Source organism: Sus scrofa, chromosome 14 (assembly GCF_054392235.1).
Source record: "Sus scrofa isolate SSC_HxYL_T2T_F1_AM1 chromosome 14, Sscrofa_HxYL_maternal_Yorkshire_Landrace_v2.0, whole genome shotgun sequence".
NCBI lineage: Eukaryota > Metazoa > Chordata > Mammalia > Artiodactyla > Suidae > Sus > Sus scrofa.
The window spans coordinates 68,749,001-68,768,518 of NC_139396.1; the positions used below are offsets into that span (position 1 = coordinate 68,749,001).

General features: G+C 51.1%; 1 protein-coding gene across 3 annotated transcripts; it reads right to left on the reverse strand.

The window, feature by feature from the left end:
• Nucleotides 1-98: 98 nt before the first annotated feature.
• PES1 (pescadillo ribosomal biogenesis factor 1) lies at nucleotides 99-19,339 on the reverse strand. 3 transcript variants are annotated; one of them, XM_084992750.1, is made up of 15 exons: nucleotides 19,205-19,337; nucleotides 16,171-16,250; nucleotides 11,518-11,671; nucleotides 10,577-10,686; nucleotides 9,069-9,240; nucleotides 8,895-8,984; nucleotides 6,518-6,634; nucleotides 6,331-6,405; nucleotides 6,029-6,115; nucleotides 5,747-5,877; nucleotides 5,284-5,409; nucleotides 4,971-5,155; nucleotides 4,325-4,533; nucleotides 4,028-4,189; nucleotides 99-2,180 (listed from the first exon to the last, which is right to left on the reverse strand). In XM_084992750.1, exons 5-15 carry the CDS (start codon nucleotides 9,189-9,191, stop codon nucleotides 2,097-2,099), a joined length of 1,389 nt encoding a protein of 462 aa, XP_084848876.1. In that variant the 5' UTR covers nucleotides 9,192-9,240; nucleotides 10,577-10,686; nucleotides 11,518-11,671; nucleotides 16,171-16,250; nucleotides 19,205-19,337; the 3' UTR covers nucleotides 99-2,096.
• Between the last annotated feature and the right edge of the window lie 179 nt (nucleotides 19,340-19,518).

Below are 19,518 nucleotides of genomic sequence, written 5' to 3' on the forward strand. Positions count from 1 at the left end.
AGCCGAGCTCCCAGGCCAGGAGGGGATTCGAGGGTGCCTGGGAAACGGGGTGGCGTGGTGGTGGTGAGGGCAGCTCCAGAAAAAAGGAGGAGGCTAGATTAGTTGCTTAACTTCTTTTTTATTCAATGGGAGGTAATGGCCTCTGGCTCCAGAGCCAGTGCATAATGAGGACAAGCATTTTTGGCCAGCTGAAATGTGGATGAGAGGAGTTGGGGCTGTTCACACCACTTGGGGGCTGCTCCACCGACCCCACCTCTCCAGTGGCCCATCAGGGCTGAGCACAGTGTCGTCAAGATGCAGGTGCCCCATCCAGACCCTTTTCCAGTCCCAGGTGTCCCTCTTTCTCTCCAGAGATGCAGGGCCAAGGATGGGGACTAATGCTGGTCTGGAATTGGAAATGCTCAGCTCCAGCTGTGAGCAGTGCAAAACCAGCTGGCCACCCAGTGGGGTATAAGCCGCATCAGAGCCCCACTGCCCCCGCCATTACTGGGTGACTCTGGAATGGGGAAAATTCCACATCAGCAAGGCTGCCAGGGATTTTTCCATATCTCATGGGCTTGCTCTCCAGCCTTGCCCTGGCACCCCTGCCATGGCCTTGGGATGCACATGCACGCAGTCCGGCCCAAGTCATCCCCCAGAGCTATACAGACTTGGGCTTCAGAGGCCCTGCCTCTGGAAGACCTCCCCTCTCCCCATAAGCACGAAGCAAATCAGAGTGGAACATATCTAACACCCCCAGGGAGACAGAAGCCCTGGGCTCTCTGCTCCCTCAGCCAGAGAGCCTGCCCAAGCTCTAGCTTTCCCCCTGCACAGGCTGGGCCTGAAAACACTGCTCAAAAGACTGCACTTCTACAGCTTGAGGGGCAGAGAGGGCCAAGGCCCACAGGTACCGGGGGAAGGTGGAGCCCAGTTCCTAATCCGTATTTCCTGACCCTGACCTTTGCTTCTGAAAGCACTAGACCCCCAGAGACGGGGGCCGGGGGAGTAGGGGGGGACAACACAGTGACAGACATTCAGAATCTCCCTGCCTGACCTGAGGGAGGGGTTGAATGACCATCCCAAGTTCTAGATTAAGGCCCTGGCTCGGCCATGAGGCACTGGCAGTCCAGGCAACAGCATTTCCCCCTGTGCCTCTGCAAGGGCACTGTCAGGGTCAGGTGGGAAGCCCTAAGGATGGCCCAGCCAGGGTTATAAGTAAGGATGCTGGCCAAGCACACACTGGGGGTGCTTGGTAGCTCTGCCCATGAGCCCACAAGGTAAAACTGAGTACCCACACCTCAGGCCCCACAGATCCTTCAGGCACTGGCTCTTACCTCCTAGGCTGATTCCAGCAGGAAGTGATGACAATCATGGTTGGTGTCTCCTGAGTACTTTACTTACTAGATACCTGACTCTAGTAGAATTTCCATAACCTCATCACTGAACCCTCTACACATCCCTCGGAGGAAGGCTCCAGAATTTCTACTCCTAATTTACACACAAGGAAGCAGGTTCACAGAGGAAAGGTATCTGGGCTGGAATGTGCCTACCTTCTGGTACCCTTGGACCCAAAGGGGTCCATGGACATTCAGAAAGCTCCGAGCAGGGACCAGCCCCTCTCAGTGAATACTGAGGGCTGACTGGCCTGGAACACAAGCTACTAGGGGTCCTTCTCCAACCCCAGGAAGGCTCATGAACACAGAATTCAACTGGCCGCAAAACTCCAGCCATTTAATAACAAAAGCTTCCTCACCCTCACCCCACCACAGCACTGGGAGAATCACGGGTCCAACCATGGAAGTACATGGGAAAGGCAGGGTGAATGAGGACAGTCAGTGAGGGGCTGGTCAGGTCCTGCCCCTGTGTCATTTGACTCTGGGGAACATCAGGTTGGAGGCCTTTCCTCTGCCCATCCACCAGCAAGGGGCTCCATCCCGGGGATGGGGCTGCCCAAAGGGCCCAGCCAGAGTACATGAGAGGAGGCCAGGGCTGGCAAGAGGAGGAGAGAAATGAAGACAGAGGAGGCTCTGGTCTGTCACCAAGCCTAGGCTCTCTGGCCTGCCTATGCCAAGCCCAGCCACCAGGAGCTGGCCTCACCAATCCAGAGGCTTTGCCAATCACACTGGCCTTGCCTTCTTGGCTTTCTTCTCAGACCTCACAGCCTCATCATGGGCTTTCCGCTTCTCTGCCAGTTTGTTGGCCTGTGAGGAGGAAGGGGAGGATCAAGCTGTGATGGGGGGAGGAGGGCAAGGAGGGGATTCCTCCCTTTCCCATTCATGGCCACTGCTTAAAAGCAGAGCTTTCAGAAAAGCTAACAGGCAAATCACCCTGGGGAAAAACAAACCCATTTGAATGCCCTGAGGTGAGAAACCATCATATTATTTTATGGGCCCACAGCAATTTAGGAGCAGAGCAGGCTCCCAGAGCTGGAGGCAAATATTTCATTGACTCCTTCACCTGGGAAAGCTGGCAGCCATTCAAATCTTCATCAGGAGCTGCTGGGGGGAAGTCAACCTGGAACAGTCTCTCCCCCAGAGCCATTTGGCAGTATCTACTACAAAAAAGGAAGGGTGCTCACCCTGGAAATTACACTCCTAAGAATTTACCCTGCAGAGACACTTGAGATAGAATGCTCAAGGGTGTTCTCTGAGAATGATTAAAAACAGGAGACAACTTAATCCTATCAGCAAGGAACAGGCCATACACTGTATGACACATGGACAGAAGTCCATGCCAGGGTTAAATGACAAACACAGAGCAGAACAACCTATATAAGCAGACCTCAGAGACACTGCCAGTTTGATTCCAGACCACCCCAATAAAACACATATCCCAGTAAAGGCAGTCACATGAATTTTCTGGTTTCTCGGGGCATATAAAAGTTATGTTTATGCTACACTGCTGTCTATTAAGTGTGTGATAGCATCATGTCTAAAAATGCAATGCAAATTCACTAATTAAAAAATGCTTTACTGCTAAAAAACCATTAAACATCACCTGAGCCTTTAGTGAACTGTAATCTTTTTGCAATAGTAACGTCAAAAAACACTAATCATGGATCACCAGAGCAAATGTAATAATGATGAGAAAGCTTGAGACAGTGCAAGAATTACCAATGTTACTGGTGACATGGAGACACAAAATGAGCAAGTGCTGTCGGAAAAATGGTACTAAATAAACTTGCTGATGGGGTTGCCACAAACCTTCCACTTGTAAAAAAAAGACTCAATATTCATGAAGTGCAATAAAGCCAAAAGCAATAAAATGAGGCTTGCCTGTATATGTAGCAGGGTATCCCCCAAATAATGTCTGTTATCATATGCAACAAAGAAGCTGGTACTACAGGTCTCCTCAGGGCAAAACTGTAAGCCAGCTTCATGCTGTCCACTAAGAAAATTCTTTCAGAAGTTCCTGCTGTGGCTCAGTGGTTAGTGAACCCAACTAGTAGTCATGACGACTTGGGTTCAATCCCTGGCCTTGCTCAGTGGGTTAAGAATCTGGCGTTGCCGTGAGCTATGGTGTAGGTCACAGACACACCTGGGATCCCAAGTTGCTGTGGCTGTGGTGTAGGGCGGCAGCTATAGCTCCGATTCGACCCCTAGCCTGTGAATCTCCATATGCTGTGGGTGTGGCCCTAAAAAGACCAAAAAAAAACAAAAAAAAAAAAAAAAAAAAAAAACTTTTAAAATAATGAGTGTATGTGGCTTTGTGAATGAGAGGAAACAAAATAGAAGCTTAACTAAAACCTCCCACAGCCATCCACCAGCTTCATGTACTTCTGTAGAGTGCTCCTTTATAAAAGCAGTCCCTGAGTCTGCTGGAACAGCTCTGGCCCCAGGTGCTAGCAACTCAGAAACCACATGGTGCAGGAAGGAGACTGACAGAGATGCCCACAGGGGCCTGAGGGAGAGGCCCAGAGGCTGGGCTGGGCCAGGTGGGCAACTTCAGAGAAGAAGCCAGGGGAGGGCCTGGTGTCTGCCCGGGAGCAAGCTGGCCTTGAAACTACTGCATGGCCACACCTGGAGAACTGGACAGGCAGGAGACTCACCTCGCGGATTTTGCGTCTCTTGCCAAACATGATCTTGTTGTAAAGGTACTTTTCCCGCTTCTTCATCATCATGATGGCCAGGCGCTTGGCCTCACTTTCCTCCTCTTGGGCCAGGCGCTGCCTGTCCTCCAGCTTCACAGTGCCTGCCATCACTCTGGGCTTCTGGGCACACAGAGTGGACACTTGTGGATGCAGGTAATCCCCCAGGCCTCCCCACCCAACCCCAGTTCCCTGCCTCCCGTCCTTCTGGCAGAGGGGCTGCTTCCCAGTCCAAGACCCCAGTCAAGTTCCCGGTACCTTCCCCTCCATCCTCGGCTCCTCTGGGGCTGTTGGTGGGGCCTGCACCCTCCCCTCCATCCTCCGCTCCTCCAGGGCTGTCAGTCTGGCCTCTTCCTCCTCTTCTGAACCAGCCTCTATATCTTCCTCCTCCTCCTCCTTTTCTCCCTCTTCATCATCGCCTTCGTTATCTTCCTCTTCATCCTCTTGTTCGGATTCATTCAAATTTCCTACAAAGAGCCAAGGACTTTTGCATACCCAGGAGCTGCTCTTCCCCTTGTGGCACAAGAACTGGCACCTGGCACCACCCTCTTCAGCCTAGGGGATGTTTCAAAGGCTTGCAGGGCTGTCCCAGCCATGGTTCCCCTGGCGCCTCCCCCTGCAGTCCCAGCTGCCTTCAGAGCAAACTCCAAGCCCGACTCCTCAGCTCTGCTGTCTCCTATGGAAACTTCCAGACCAGTTACTCTAGAGATCAAGTAGCACCTGATTATAAGACATATTCTCTCCACCTAAGCCGTACTCCAAAGGTGGGTTTAAAGGGCTTTGTGCCCCTGTTGTCCTGTTCCCTCTGTGGTCAATAAGGCAAACAGCTGGCTGAGGCCCTGGGAGCCGAGGCCAGCCTGGAGAAGCCTGCCCACGCTGCCCAGCCCAGCCCCCTCCCACTCACCTGGATGCTCCCCTCGCTGCAGGGCCAGCAACTTCAGCTTCTCAGGGGGGACATAATCGCCTTCCTTCTCTGACACGAAGGGTGAGAGGTGTGGGGGCAGCTGCACCCCGGGGAAGTAGTCTGACACCGGGAGGAGGAGCCGGGCATTCACAGAGTCAAACACCCACTGGGGCTGCACGTAGTACCTGGTGCAGGGTGGTGGCAGAGAGAGTCATGGAGTCACCTGAGGCTCCACTGCATCCACAGGGGCCTTGAGACCTCTGTCCTCAGAAACCCAAACAGTCAGAGAAAGACAACTGCCCCGTGGGCCTACCTGCCGATGGTGGGGGTCTGCTGCCCTGGCCGGTCGACAATCTGGTGGGTGATGCTGGAGTCTGTGACGTCATAGGTGGCCCCAATGCACAGAGATTTGTCCCAGGACACGAGCCCCCCAAAACTCCTAGAGGCAAAGAGGAAACCCTCGAGGGTGCTCAGGAGTGAGGTGCCTGCTCTGGGCCCTGCTGACCCATGAGTTCACCCCCATAGGACACATTAGTCCTCTTCCCACCCACCTCCTGGTGCCTTCCCCATCTGGCCGATGCCTCCAATGATGGCTCAGTGGAGACCCTATGCCCTAAGCTGGTGAGGAAGCCATATCAGCTGCCCTCTGGGAGTGCTTCCCACATGTGAGATGGACAATGATATCAGCCTGATGTGACCGATGGGTGCCCAGGGCTGCCCTGTCCAGGAAAGGACCCATGCCAGTGTGGCAGAGCCAGTGCTGTCAGTCTCCCCACCTGATGACGAAAGCCAGGGCCTCTCGGGGCACCTCACGGTTCAGGAAGAACTTCAGGCCCTCAAAGAGCTTCTTGTGCTTTTCCTGCGCCTCCAGCTCCTTTCTGTGGTCCTCTTCCTGTGCCGCCATCTCCTGCCAAGAAAAGGGGCAGCTCGCCCCATCAGATCCACACGCACTCCAACTGCAGGCAGAGGCTGCAGAGGAGCCCCTCCCCAAGTTCCTCCTAAACCCCTCAGTCCCAATGCGCCCCAACCCCTCTTCCATCAGGCAGCGCAGTCCTCACCCCATCAGCAGGAAACTCATCCACCTCGGCTTCCTCCTCTGTAGGCACCACCACACGGGCTAGACTGGCACTGAGGGCGGCCAGTTTCTGCGGGAAAGAAGCAGGGCTGCAGTACTGCCATTCGTAGGTGGGAGGTCTTGTCAGGGGGTATGGCCAGGGTGGGGGATGGTTCTGGGACGGATATCCATGGGGTTGAGTTCCAAGGGCAAACTCTGCATGTCTAGCCATGATTGCTCTGACCCCTGGGCCAGGAAGCACCCTCCTGGGGGCTTTAAGGCCAATGCTCCAGAAGACTCTCTCACCTCCATTGAGCTCTCGGAGTCCAAAGCGTAGGTGTCCTCACTGGCCTTCGCTTCTGTGTGGGCCTGACCCTCGAGCTGGGAGGCAGGGGGAAGGTCAGAGGAAGAGGATGTCCACAGCCCCTACCTCATGTGGGGAGAGAGGCTGTGGCCCTTAAGCGGCGGGGACAAGGCGCTGGGCTGACCTTACCTTTGGCGGGTAGTGCAGGTTGAGAGACTGGTAGAGGCGGAAGTTGACAAAGCCCAGCAAGGTGGTGTAAAACTCGGTGAAGGTGGCCATGACCCTGTAGTCCACGTCTGTTGGGTGCTGGGAATACAGGGGGCGCGTCAGCAGTGTGGGTGCAAAGATGGCACTGACAACCCATGCAGGGTGGGGGCCCTGCCTGCCCAAGACCAGAAGCCCCCTCAGGGTGGCCCTACCCTCAGAGCTCTGCCCCATGGGAAGAGGCTGTGTCCCTACCCAGGAGCATTCCAGGCACCAGTAAGGGTCTGGACAGGGGGTTCCAAGAGTTGGGGTGCCAAATCCCCTTGCCATAAAGGGGACACGGTGAGTGAGAAAAAGGAAGCCATTGTCACAAGGTCCCTAGAACAGGTTAGTGCCCTCTCCCCGTCTGAGCTTTCCCCTTCATCCTGCAAGTCAGTCTCTGTCCCTGCAGAGGCCGCTCATACCTTCTCCATTTCCTATCCCACAATTTCCGCTTAATGTCCTATCTGGGGCTAGCTCAGGAACACTTGGGGGCCCGACCAGAAGAGATGACCCCAGAACAGTCCACCTGCCTGAGTAGACGGCATCAGCCCCTACAAGTCCTGGCAGGAGCCTTTAGATGGATGCTCAGAATTTAGCAACCCTGCCTGGGGCCTAATCAGAGAAAAGGCACAACCTAGGGACCCAGGGTAGGCTGGGCAGCTGCCCGGCTCAGGCCCACAGAGCTCATGAGAAATGGCCGGCAGAAGAGCTGCCTGCTTGGGGTGAGAGCATAAAGCAAGGGGGAGACTCAGGAGAGCTTGTCCTTAACCTAGAGGAGCTGGTAAATCAAACTAGGGCAAGGATCTAAGACCCAGACCAAAGCGCCTGACTCCTGAGCAGCACTGCTCCTCAAACCAGGGAGGCCAGCCCAGCTCTGGAGGACAAGCTGGGCAACATCCAAATCAGTGATGATCACAACTGATCTGTGACCCTGAGCTGTTTTCTCCATTCTGCCACCAGTCAGTGACGAGGCTGTGGGAGAGCAGGGGCCAAGAATGCTCCTCTTATCCTCAACTGATACCTCAGTCCTTTCGTGCGCATCTGCCAGGGCCTTCGATGGGCCTGGAGCATATGAGCAATTGACTTCCCCAGTGCCCCCACATCTGCTGGGTCCTGTTGCTTGGAGCCCAGACTGGCTGCACAGGGGGAGGGGGCACATCAGGGCCCTGGTGATGACCCACGACTGGTCCCCCATCCTCTGGCTGTGAGGAAGCAGTGGCAGTGAGCTGGCCAGAGAGGAAGGAGGAAAGGGGGGCCTGTTCCCTTCCTCTGTTCCCCCAGGCCCAGCTGTGTGGAGGATGACAAACAAAAAACAGTCTGAGCATCGAGGGGGTGGGACATCAGAGAGAAGGAAGGAGAGGGAGGGCCAGAGAGGAAGGAGGGAAGGCAGGGCAAAGACTCGCACACATGCCTAACCCAGCGAGTGGGCACAGGGACTGACGGGAGCCAAGCCCGCCTCTCACCCACAAAGACTGCAGGCTGCCTCCAATCACCTCCACTGTTCTGTGCTCAGAGGGTGTTCTGGTCCAAGCCACCAGCACAGAGGAATGGGCAGGGTCCAGACCCAGTTCATCCTGGCCAGCAAACCCACAGAGCAGCCTCCACTGGAGGAACCAGTTCCCACTCAACAAGAGTAGGAAGCAGGCCAACACAGGCCCACGGCATAAGTCAGGAGGCGAGCCAGAGACTCCGTGGGGGACCAGAGACAAACCAGCATTTCTCTGGATGGATCCAGCCCCAAATTCCCACAGTCTAAAAAAAGATAAATAAGAAGGCGTACCACTAACAAGCAATGCTTCTCTTTTGCCCACCCTCCCCAATCCCACCTGGTCCCCAGCCCTGGGGGGCGGGGTGGCAGTGGGGGAGGAAGGAGTTATGTGAAGCCTGGCCAAGGCCTGGCAGCCGCCATCGGCTGAAGGGCAGAGCCAGGCTCTGCACAACAGATATTCGTGTAGACCCAGAAGCTGCTCACCATTCAGCACTTCTAAGAACCAAACAACAGGCACTACTGAAGTTTTTTCCCCCTTAAATCTTCATGATAAGGCTTACAAGATAGAAGCACGTTATTACTGGGTATGGAGAGGTAAAGGAACGCATCCAGGGTCAACCAACAGGCAGGTACTGGAGCCAGGCTGGCCGTCTCTTGTTATAATGCTGCACAACACACTACCCCCATGCCTCCTGCCAGCACTCAGGAACCCAGCTGGTTCTGCAGGACAGGAAGATCCCCCTTCACCCAAACCCTCACCTTGGTCTAGGAGCCACAGAGGGAGCAACACTGCGCACAAGCCCCTCCCCACCCCACTCCTGGGCCACTCACGTCGTGGGAGAAGGTGTAAGGTGTGATCCACACGATGGGCTGCCCCAGCACTTCGGCCTGGTAGTAAATGCCTTTGATGGACAGGAAGACCTACATAGAGGGGAGGCATGTGGTGAGGACCGGGTAGCAGGGCAGGGGGCGACATGGGGGCCCCACTGGGCTGCCCAGGCTCACCTTGCGCAGGGCACGGGCGGCGATGACATAGTGCATGAACTCCACGGCCAGCCGGCGGCACAGTTGGATGGTGTGCACGTGGCACTTGCCGGTCCTCGGGAAGGTGGAGAAGAGGAAGCACATGGAGAGGGCGTCATCCAGGTCGCGCAGGGCGTCTATGAACGTGGGGTACCTGCGTGGCCAGGAGGGTGGTGCTCAAGGGGTCGTCCAGCCTGGGCTCCAAAGGGGGCCCCAAGCTCCTTTTCTCACCCTGTTGGTCACCCCAGAGCTGATCCCCATGCCAGGCTGACACTGCCATCTCCTGAACAGGGACGGGCAACACTCTGGGGCCTGGCAGCACGATTCCCCATAGCTTCAGGAGGAACCACAGAACAGGACATGGTCACTTAGCTTTGAAGGAGGTACCACAGAGCAAGACGGAAGAAAGGCCAGCCGGGGCCCCTCACAAGACAATGGGAGGAAAGGCACTTAGTTTTCTGGAATAAGCTGGAGCCTTAATTGGCCCCTCAGGTGCCTTGGCGCTTCCTCACTCTTCACCTCATGGACAAACCCCACAACCCAGGCCCTTCCTGGAAGCAGCACTGCCATCTTTCTCAGCAACATGCAAAGAGAAGGGGGTGACACAGAATGGGAACATGACCCCCAAACTGCCACCTGCTGTATGTATAAATCCCGACATTGCTTTTTTCTGTCTATTTTTTTTTAACTTGTTTCCACACAATAGCTGTGTTTCACAGGCAGGACAGGTGCTATTGCCACCTCTCTCTTAGAAAGGAGGAGCTGCTCAGGGCAGGAACGGTTCTCAAGCCACCCAGCATATGGCTGCAGGGGGCTGGGGTGACAATACCTGCTGTCCAGTTCCCAGGCCAGGGCTACTGCTGTGCCAGCCCATGGCTGGCCAGACTCACTGAAGCCAAACCCACCGAGCTTAGAGCTATTCCCAGGCCAATAGTCCTCAAGAGACAGACATTCAGGTAGCCCAGGGTTTCTGAACCTTACCACTACTGACATCTCAGGCCAGGCTGCTCTGTGCTGTGGGGGCATCCTGTGCACTACAGGGTGTTCAGCAGCACCCCTAGCCTCTACTCATTAAATACCAATAGACCCTCTGCCATCTGAGTCTTGAGAACCAGAAGTGTCTTTAGACACTGCCAAGGGTCTCCACTGGTTTAGCCAATAAAATGAAGGGACTGCTGAGAAGCTGGGCAAGAAACAGTTAAGATCGGGGGTATTTGGCTTGTCTTCCAGGATTGACCCCACACCACATGTATAGCTCTGGTTCACTCTCACCACAGGGCTTTTGCATGTGCTGTTTGTGCTGCCTGAACCATGCTTCCCTGGCTGCCTCAAATGTCTCCCCTCAGAGAAACCCTGGACTTGCAACCATCACAACAACGTGCCAGTTTGTTTCCTGTCTGCTTCTTCCAAAAGGATGCCAGCTCTGTGAGCAGGGTCGTGACCTTGTTCCCCATGGCAAGCCCAGTGCCAAGTCAGGGTCCCCAGCTCACCGCTCCTTGACGATGTGGTCGAGCTTGTAGTTGGGCTTGTTGTCCTTCAGACGCTCCACCGTGTTCCACTCACTCTTCCCATAAGCCTTCCGCAGCTTCCGGACGAACACCTGGAAGAGGGGAGACTGCTGATGTGGGGACCATGGGCTCCGGGACAGCCCTTCTGTGGAGGAGGGATAGTCAGGGCAGGAGGACTCTTGAGCCCTCTGGACCAACTTCCTCCCTCCGAGCACTTCAGGTCAGGTCTACCCTCTGTGCATTTCAGAGGCTTGGAGGCCGCCTCCACTGTGGTCTAGAGCAGCAGCTCTGAGAGAGCCAGACCCCTGGGGGCTCACTTCCAATGCAGTGAGTTGAGATGGCTGCAAAACCCAACAGCAGGACAGGTCCAGCCGGCCACCTCAATGGGCTCTGGTGAGAGGACTGCCCACAGCTGTACCCCCAGCCTGGCCCTGCTGCTTGGGAAAGGCTTCAGAAATAGGAGTCCACTTTCAATTATTTGCATTGGCTATATTTAGGTTTTTACTTTCCCTGTGGTATTTAAGCATTTAACAGTTTCTATTTGTGGGATGGAAAGCCTTATCTCTTGGGAGCAATTCCAGAAAGAACGCTAATGGAAGCAATTTCTTTGGGCAGAAAACACACCAGAGCATCCCTGAAAGACCACAATCTTTGCTTCAGAGGCAGTAATTTTCCTCTTTTCCAAAAGAACCAGGGGAAAAGAATGACAGGTAAAACATTAATCACTGGCCAGGTTCTGTATAAATGATTTCCATACCTGAGATCTTTGTCAATCCTCCACCCCACCCCCGCCACAATTCTGAGGCAGAATTGCCTCACCCTTTGTAGTCTTGCTCAGAGAGATCAATCTGCCCAAGGTAAGCATTAGCAGGTCTACAGAGAGCTGCCAAGGAACTCATCTAGACCCTAGAGCGAGGCCTTACCTTGTATTCCCGGAACTTGTTGACAATGGGTTCATGGAGGAGGAACTTGATGTCTTTGATAAGATAAAAGGTTCGGGCCGCCGTGGAGCCCTTGTTAACTTTCTTTTTGTGTTTTGGTTCATGGGGATAAATCCCCTTAAGGATGCAGAGCCGCCTGGAAGACAAAGGTCATTCCTTTGGTCAGTAAACGTGCTGAGCACTGGCCACATTGGGCCTGGAAAACAGCAGTGGACAGGGAACACGGGGGCCCTGCCCTTTGGAAAACTCACATCCTAGAGTCTGACGATCGCAAGTTCCCGACAAGCACACTGCAGATTGTCCCCAGCAACAGAAAGGAGACAACTGGAATACTGAATGGGCCTACTGGTAGGTACCTCTTTTAGAAAGGGGAGTTAGCAAAGGCCCTGCTGAGAAATAAAACACTTCGAGCCACATACAGACAGACATACCTTCTTTTATTGCATTCTACTGCATTGCACTTTTTAAATTTTTTTGCTTTTTAGGGCCACACCCATGGCATATGCAAGTTCTCAGGCTAGGGTTGAACTGGAGCTATAGATGCTGGCCTACACTCCAGCCACAGCAATGGCGGATCTGAGCCACATCTGTGACCTACACCACAGCTCATGGCGATGCCAGATCTTTAGCCCACTGAGTTAGGCTAAGGATCAAACCTGAATCCTCAGGGATACTAGTTGGGTTTGTAACCTGCTGAGCCACAAAGGGAACTCCTTTTTTCTTTTCTTCTTTTTACAAAATTGAAGGTTTGTAAAGTCCTGGGTTGAGCACGTCTATCAGTGTCCTCAGTCTTATAGCATTTGCTCACTTTACATCTCTGTTACACTTTGGTAATCTGTGCAATATTTCAAACTTTCCCATCATTGTTATATTTGTTACAGTGATCTCTCTCCTTTTTTTTTTTTAAAATAATGGTGGCACCTGCGGCACATGGAAGTTCCCAGGCCAGGGACTGAATCAGGGCTGCGCCAACACCAGATCCTTTAACCTACTGTGCCAGGCCAGGGATCTAACCTGCACCTCTAGAGCGGCCTGAGCCGCTGTAGTCTGATTCTCAACCCACTGCGACACAGTAATAATTCCTGGTCAGTGATCTTTGATGCTGCTATTGTAATCATTTTGGGGGCATCCATATAAGATGATGAACTTAATAAATGTGTGTGTTCTGACTGCCCCACCAACTGGCCATTTCCCCATCTCACTCCCTCTCCTTGGGCCTTCCTATTCCCTGAGACACAATATTGAACCTGTGCTAATAAATAACAATGGCCTCTAAGTGATCAAGAGGAAGGAAGAGTCGCATGTCTCACTTTAAATCAAAAGCTAGAAATGATTAAGCTGAGTGAGGAAGGGATGTTGAAAGCTGGGCTTCTTGTAACACAGTCAGCCAAGTTGCGAATGCAAACGAAAAGCCCTTGAAAGAAATTAAAAGTGCTAATCCAGCGAACACACAAATAATAAAAACACCAAACAGCTTTATTGGTATGGAGAAAGTGTTAAAAGTCTGGATAGATCAACCAGCTGTAACATTCCCTTAAGCCAAAACCTAATTCAGAGCAAGGCCCTAATTCTCTTTAATTCTATCAAGGCTGATAAAACAGAGAAAGCTGTAGAAGAAAAGTCTGAAGCTAAAAGGGGATGGTTTATGAGGCTAAAGGGAAGAAGCCGTCTCCATGACAAAAGTGCCAAGTGCTGATACAGTAGCTGCAGCAACATATCCAGAAGACAGAGCTAAGACAATCAACTACACAACAAATTTTTCACTGTGGATAAAACAGTCTTGTCTTGCAAGAAGATGCCATCTAGGACTTTCAGAGCTAAAAAGGAGATCAAAGCTTCCAGCTTTAAAGCTTCAAAACACAGGATGATACTCATTTTAGGGGCTAATGCAGCTGGTGACTTGAGGCTGAAGCCAATGTTCATTCGCCATCTTGAAAATCCTGGGGCCCTTAAGAATGATGTTCAGTCTACTCTGTCCGCACTCTATATGTGGAACAACAAAGTGGATGGCAGTATGTCTACTGACAACATGGTTTAATGAATCCTTTAAGTCCACTCTTGAGACCTGCTACTCAGAATAAAAGATTCCTGTCAAAACATTATTGCTTATTGACGATGTACCTGGTCACTCAAAAGCTCTGATGGAGATGTACAAGAACATTCATGTGTTTTCATGACTGCTAACACAACATGAATTCTGCAGCCCATGGATCAAGAAGTAATCCTGGAGTTCCCGTCGTGGCGCAGTGGTTAACGAATCCGACTAGGAACCATGAGGTTGCGGGTTCGGTCCCTGCCCTTGCTCAGTGGGTAACGATCCGGCGTTGCTGTGAGCTGTGGTGTAGGTTGCAGACACGGCTCAGATCCCGCATTGCTGTGGCTCTGGCATAGGCCGGTGGCTACAGCTCCGATTCAACCCCTAGCCTGGGAACCTCCATATGCCGCGGGAGCGGCCCAAGAAATAGCAACAACAACAACAACAAAAACGACAAAAAAAAGACAAAAAAAAAAAAAAAAAAGAAGTAATCCTGACTTTCAAGTCTCTTATTATTTAAGAAATGTTTTTGTAAGGTTACAGCCACCAAACACAGTGACTCCTCTGATGGAGCTGGACAAAGTAAATTGAAAACATTCTAGAAAGGAGTCATTCCCCCAGGTGCTATTAAGAACATTCCTAGGAGACCCCTTTGTGGCTTAGTGGTAATGAACCCAGCTAGCATCCATGAGGGTTTGATTCTTGGCCTTGCTCAGTGGGTTATGGATCTGGCATTGCCGTGACACGGCTAGGATCTGGCGTGCTGTGGCTGTGGCACAGGCCAGAGGCTACAGCTCTGATTTGACCCCTAGCCTGGAAACTTCCATATACCACGGGTGTGGCCCTAAAAAAGTAAAAAAATAGTAACATTAACAGGAGTCTAGAAGAAGTTGACTCTGACCCTAATGGATGAGTCTGAGGGGTTCAAGACTTCAGTGAAGGAAGTAACTGCAGATGTGATAAAAAGAGCAAGAGAACTAGAATTACAAGTAGAGCCTGAAGGTGTGTCGACTGCTGCAAACTCATGATAAAACTTTAACAGATGAGAAGCTGCTTCTTAGAGATGAGCCAGGAAAGGAGTGTTTTGAGATGGAATCTATTCCTGGTGAAAAAACTGTGAGGACTGCTGAAATGACAACAAAGGATTTATGATATTATGTAAACTTAGCTGATGAAACAACACAGGGCTTAAGAGAACTGACTCCAATTTTGACAGAAGTTCTACTGTGGGTAAAATGCTATCAAATAGCATTGTGTGCTACAGAGAAATGGTTTGTGAAGAGCCAATCAATGTGACAAATTTCATCATTATCTTATTTTAAGAAACCGTCAGAGTTTCCATCATGGCTCAGCAGAAATGAATCTGAGTAGTGTCCATGAGGACACAGGTTTGATCCCTGGTCTCACTCAGTGGGTTCAGGATCTGGCATTGCTGTGAGCTGTGGTGTAGGTTGCAGAGGCAGCTTGGATCTGGTGTTGCTGTGGCTGTGGTGCAGGCCAGTGGCTACAGCTCTGATTCAACCTCTAGCCTCCTAGGAACCTCCATATACCAAGGGTGCAGCCCTAGAAAAAAAGAAAAAGAAAAAAAAGAATCACAGCCACCCCAGCCTTCAACAATCACCACCCTGAGCAGCCATCAACATCAAGGCAAGACCCTCTAACAGTAAAAAAACAGACTCGCTAAAGGCTCAGATAATGATTAGCATTTTTAGCAATAGTTTTTTGTTTGTTTTGTTTGCTTTTTAGGGCTGCATGTGGGGCATATGGAAGTTCCCAGGCTAGAGTTGACCTGAAGCTGCAGCTGCTGGCCTTCACCACAGCTACGGCAAGCAGGATCCTAGTCACGTGTGCAACCCACAGCCCAGCCCAGCCCAGAGCAATGTCAGATCCTTAACCCACTGAGCAAGGCCAGGGATCAAACCCGCATCCTCATGGATACTAGTTGGATTCATTACCGATGAACCACAACAGGAACTCAGCAATAAAGTACTTTATGTTGAGGCATGTACATGGTTTTTTTTAGACATAATACTACTGCACACTTAATAGGCTACAGTATAGCATAACTTTTATATGCTTTGGGCACCTAAAAAAATTTGTATGCCTCACTTCATTATGATATTCACTTAATTACAGTGGTCTGAAACCAAAGGCCAATATCTCCAAGGTTGGCCTAAAAGGCAAAGAGAAGAGCATCCTTAGATGGACAAAGGCTATAAGAGTGGGAAGTTCTGGGTACATCTGGAAGATGAAGAGTGGGCCTTGCAGGACAGACTGTGTAGCATCTGGGGGGGACTCAACTAGGAGTTGAGAATCCTGGCTGCCAGAAGGGACAAGATGGGTGAGTAACAGTGCACTATACCAGTGAGCCCATTAAAATGACTTAGGATGGCACGACCCAGTTCTTCACCTTCCTCATGGATCACAATGGGCAAAGCACAGCTCACGAAACTAAAACAAGGCCAGGCCAGAAAGAGGAGGGATATTGGAATCCCAGACAGAGTTTGTAGCAATACATGTAAGAGAGGGATGTGGCTGAGTTTTCACTGTGTAACATGCTGTCCAGGCGACCCAAATTCCCCTCTTCTTTCTAACCTCACCTGAAGTCGGCCAGGCTGAGTTGCAGCTTCTTCCGGGCTTTGTTGCGGGTGATGTAGTTGGTAGCAGAGCCTCGTTCATACTTGGGGAGGAAAAAAATCAATTCTCCATTAGCAATGACTGCAGTGACTGACAGCAATCTCTGGACACGCCTCTTGCAAGAGGCAACTAGTACTCTGGATAAGAGGCCGAGGGGCTGTGGGGAGGGAGTGCTTCTCCACTGAGCAAGTGGCCCTGTACTGGTCTTGCAGTTGTCAGCACACAGGAGGACACGTACATCTGCATGACACAGGGGTCAGGTGCTATGCCAAGCACTTAGGAGTAGGTCTAAGTACTGACCATTATGATTACTGATTTGCTCCTATTATTTCATTTAATTCCCACAACACTGTGAGGTGGTTTCCATTAAGATTCCCATTTCACCAGGAAGGAAAGAGGCTCAGTAAAATAACCTGCCCAGGTCATATATCTTTTTAAAAGCCGGGGCTGGGTTCAGACCTAGGTCCAAGTCCAGAACCTGAGCACCTCACTCACTAAGCCAATGTTCTCAACTTCTATTCCATTATAACCACCGCTCCACCACCAGAGGCCTTTTCAGAACTTCCCCCTCTTTAATCACCCTCTCACACAGCCCTCTGAAATGTTAATTATCCCAGATATATGGTAGATCTACTTATGTAATGCAGTCCTATAAAGGGCCACAAATCACTGTAATATCTAAGACACCTCCCAACCAATTTTTGTTCCTTGGGGATGACACCATCTGGTTGAAAATGCACTTGAAGCCATAGAGCCTCTCTCCTTCCCCATTCATTCACTTATTCACTCATTCAGCAGACATTAAGACCTCTACTATGGGGAGTTCCCGTCGTGGCTCAGTGGTTAACGAATCTGACTAGGAACCATGAGGTTGCAGGTTTGATCCCTGGCCTTGCTCAATGGGTCAAGGATCTGGCATTGCCATGAGCTGTGGTGCAGGTTGCAGACGCGGCTCGGATCCTGCGTTGCTGTGCCTGTGGCATAGGCCGGCGGCTATAGCTCCGATTGGACCCTAGCCTGGGAACCTCCATATGCTGCGGGAGCAGCCCTAGAAAAGGAAAAAAAAAAACAAAAACAAAAAAATCAACAAACAAAACCCCAAAAAACCTCTACTATGTTCCAAGCATTTAGCTAGAGGTATGTGGGTAATAAAGTCAAATGGTCTATCTTCTACCTGCCCCCAAGAAGCATGATGCAACCATGTGGTTGTCTGTAATGCTGAGATGCTGCCTTATACTCACATCCCTGTAGCCCTGACAGAGCAACAGTGCACTGGGCCAGGTGCCCTGCAATGCAAAGCAAGAACATCTTTTCCAAATAAGCTCTTCCTCTGGACTAAGAGATCATAGGCCTTGATGGCCAGGTCCAGCTCTAAAGGGATAAACCCGTAGCCTCCTGAGGGGTACGTTTACGAATAACCCCAGAGTCACCAAACACACCCCGCATGCATTTTATTATTAATAAAGTTATCAATTGTTTATTGGGGATCAGGCCCATGCCAAGTCCCAGGGCAATACAAAGATGAGTTTCAGACTGTTTTAGGGAAGTTGCTTTTGTTAAAACTGTTTTCCATTACCCTATGCCACACTGTCACCATTCTTACCCTTTCAAACATTAAGAGGACACTCAAGGAGTTCCCATCATAGCTCAGTGGTTAACAAATCCAACTAGTAACCATGAGGTTGTGAGTTCGATCCCTGGCCTTGCTCAGTGGGTTACAGATCCAGTGTTGCTGTGAGCTGTGGTGCAGGTCACAGACACAGCTCAGATGCCACATTGCTATGCCTGTGGTATAGGTGGCAGCTGTAGCTCCAATTAGACCCCTAGCCTGGGAACCTCCATATGCCACAGGTGTGGCCCTAAAAAGACAAAAAAAAAAAAGAGAATACTCAAAGTTAACTGGGGTGACTTTACTCTCTGGGTGTATTGGGGGTGGATTCAGTATTTGGTGTTGTTGGGTACTACTGGCACCTAGTGGATGAACGGTCAGGAATGCTGCTGAACATCCTACAACACACTAGACAACCCTCCCCACAACAACACAACTAAGTTATGTGGCTCAAAATGTCAAAATGGTTGTGAAATCCCCACTTTAAAAACTGCCATGATTTGTTTACATATTTGCAACTGTTTCTCAAGATGAGATTTTCTCCCTCATATTTTTGTAGTTCCAATGGCTAGCACATAATGAGTGCTGGGTTAAAAACAAATCAGCATTGGAAACTTTCAAGATGAAGAAACATCATCCCCATCCTCATCCCCTCCTCTCCATGCCACCAATGTGATTTTCCATACAGCAACAAAAACAATTCTTTGAAAAATCGATGTCATTCCCCTTTTAGTTGATTCTTACTGCACAGCAAATAAAATCCAATCTCTTCACTGTGAATAACACGGTTTCTGTCCAACCCCAACTACATTAGATGCCATTCTTCCCTTGGTTTACTATACCCCAACTGTCCTGATATCCCTCCCATTCGGTACACACGGCAAGCCTTTTCTACCTAAGGGCCTTGGCACTTAGTTTCCTCTGTCAGGCTTGTTTGTGACCGTTTTCTTTGGTTATTTACTTTAGTGGCTACCTTCCCTACTAGAAAGTGAGCTTGGGAAATGTAGGGACTACATCTGGTTATGCCTCATCCCCAACGTCCAGAAAAAGGCCTGATTCAACAGAAAAGGGAGTAACAAGTTTTTAAAATGATAAACTCAACATAGTGATGAGCTCTGCGCTATGTTCATCACTTTTTCAGTAAACAGTGGTCCTCCGGTTCGGCCTGCTCTGGGATGCATCTTTACTTGGTAACCTCAGCTCTCTTTCACAGCTCTACTGCAGGCTTCTTTCCCGGATTTCACCGAACGAGTAATGCTGTCCTCGCCCATCCTCGGACCCTTTCTGGCTGCTGTCTTCTACCGCGTTGATCAGCCACCTCTGCACCCACAAGGGGCCAAGGCCGGGGAAAGGCGCAGTTCCCGGGCTATATCGCTCCCGTCTCCTACCTCCTGGGTCACCCCTGTGTCCCCACCCCTGCTTCTCGCACATCACCTTCTTCTTCTCCAGGCCGCCCATGGCTCCACGCTGAAAGGTCTACCAGTGCCGAGCGGACAGGTAGCGCCACTTCCTCCCGCATGTGCGCGGTACAGGGCCCCGAGGCCCTCCACGCCGCCTGCCTGTGAGGGCTGCCCAAGGAAGTGCCTGAGCAAGTCTAGGGAAAAAAGGGACTTTTCTCTTTTATATTTACAACTAAACTCCATGAAAAAAATCACTAAGACCGCTCCTTCTGGATCTTTCCCATTTATTGCCTAATACAGAC

What these genes read in the sequence shown, in the direction of transcription:
- PES1 (XM_084992751.1), bottom strand. Translation starts at nt 9,191, where the DNA reads ATGTGCTTCCTCTTCTCCACCTTCCCGAGGACCGGCAAGTGCCACGTG. An exon ending in ACCTGCACTACCCGCCAAAG is followed by an intron (nt 6,406 to 6,517) that starts GTAAGGTCAGCC and finishes CCTGCCTCCCAG; the next exon opens with CTCGAGGGTCAGGCCCACAC. An exon ending in CAGACCCCCACCATCGGCAG is followed by an intron (nt 5,156 to 5,283) that starts GTAGGCCCACGG and finishes ACCCTGCACCAG; the next exon opens with GTACTACGTGCAGCCCCAGT.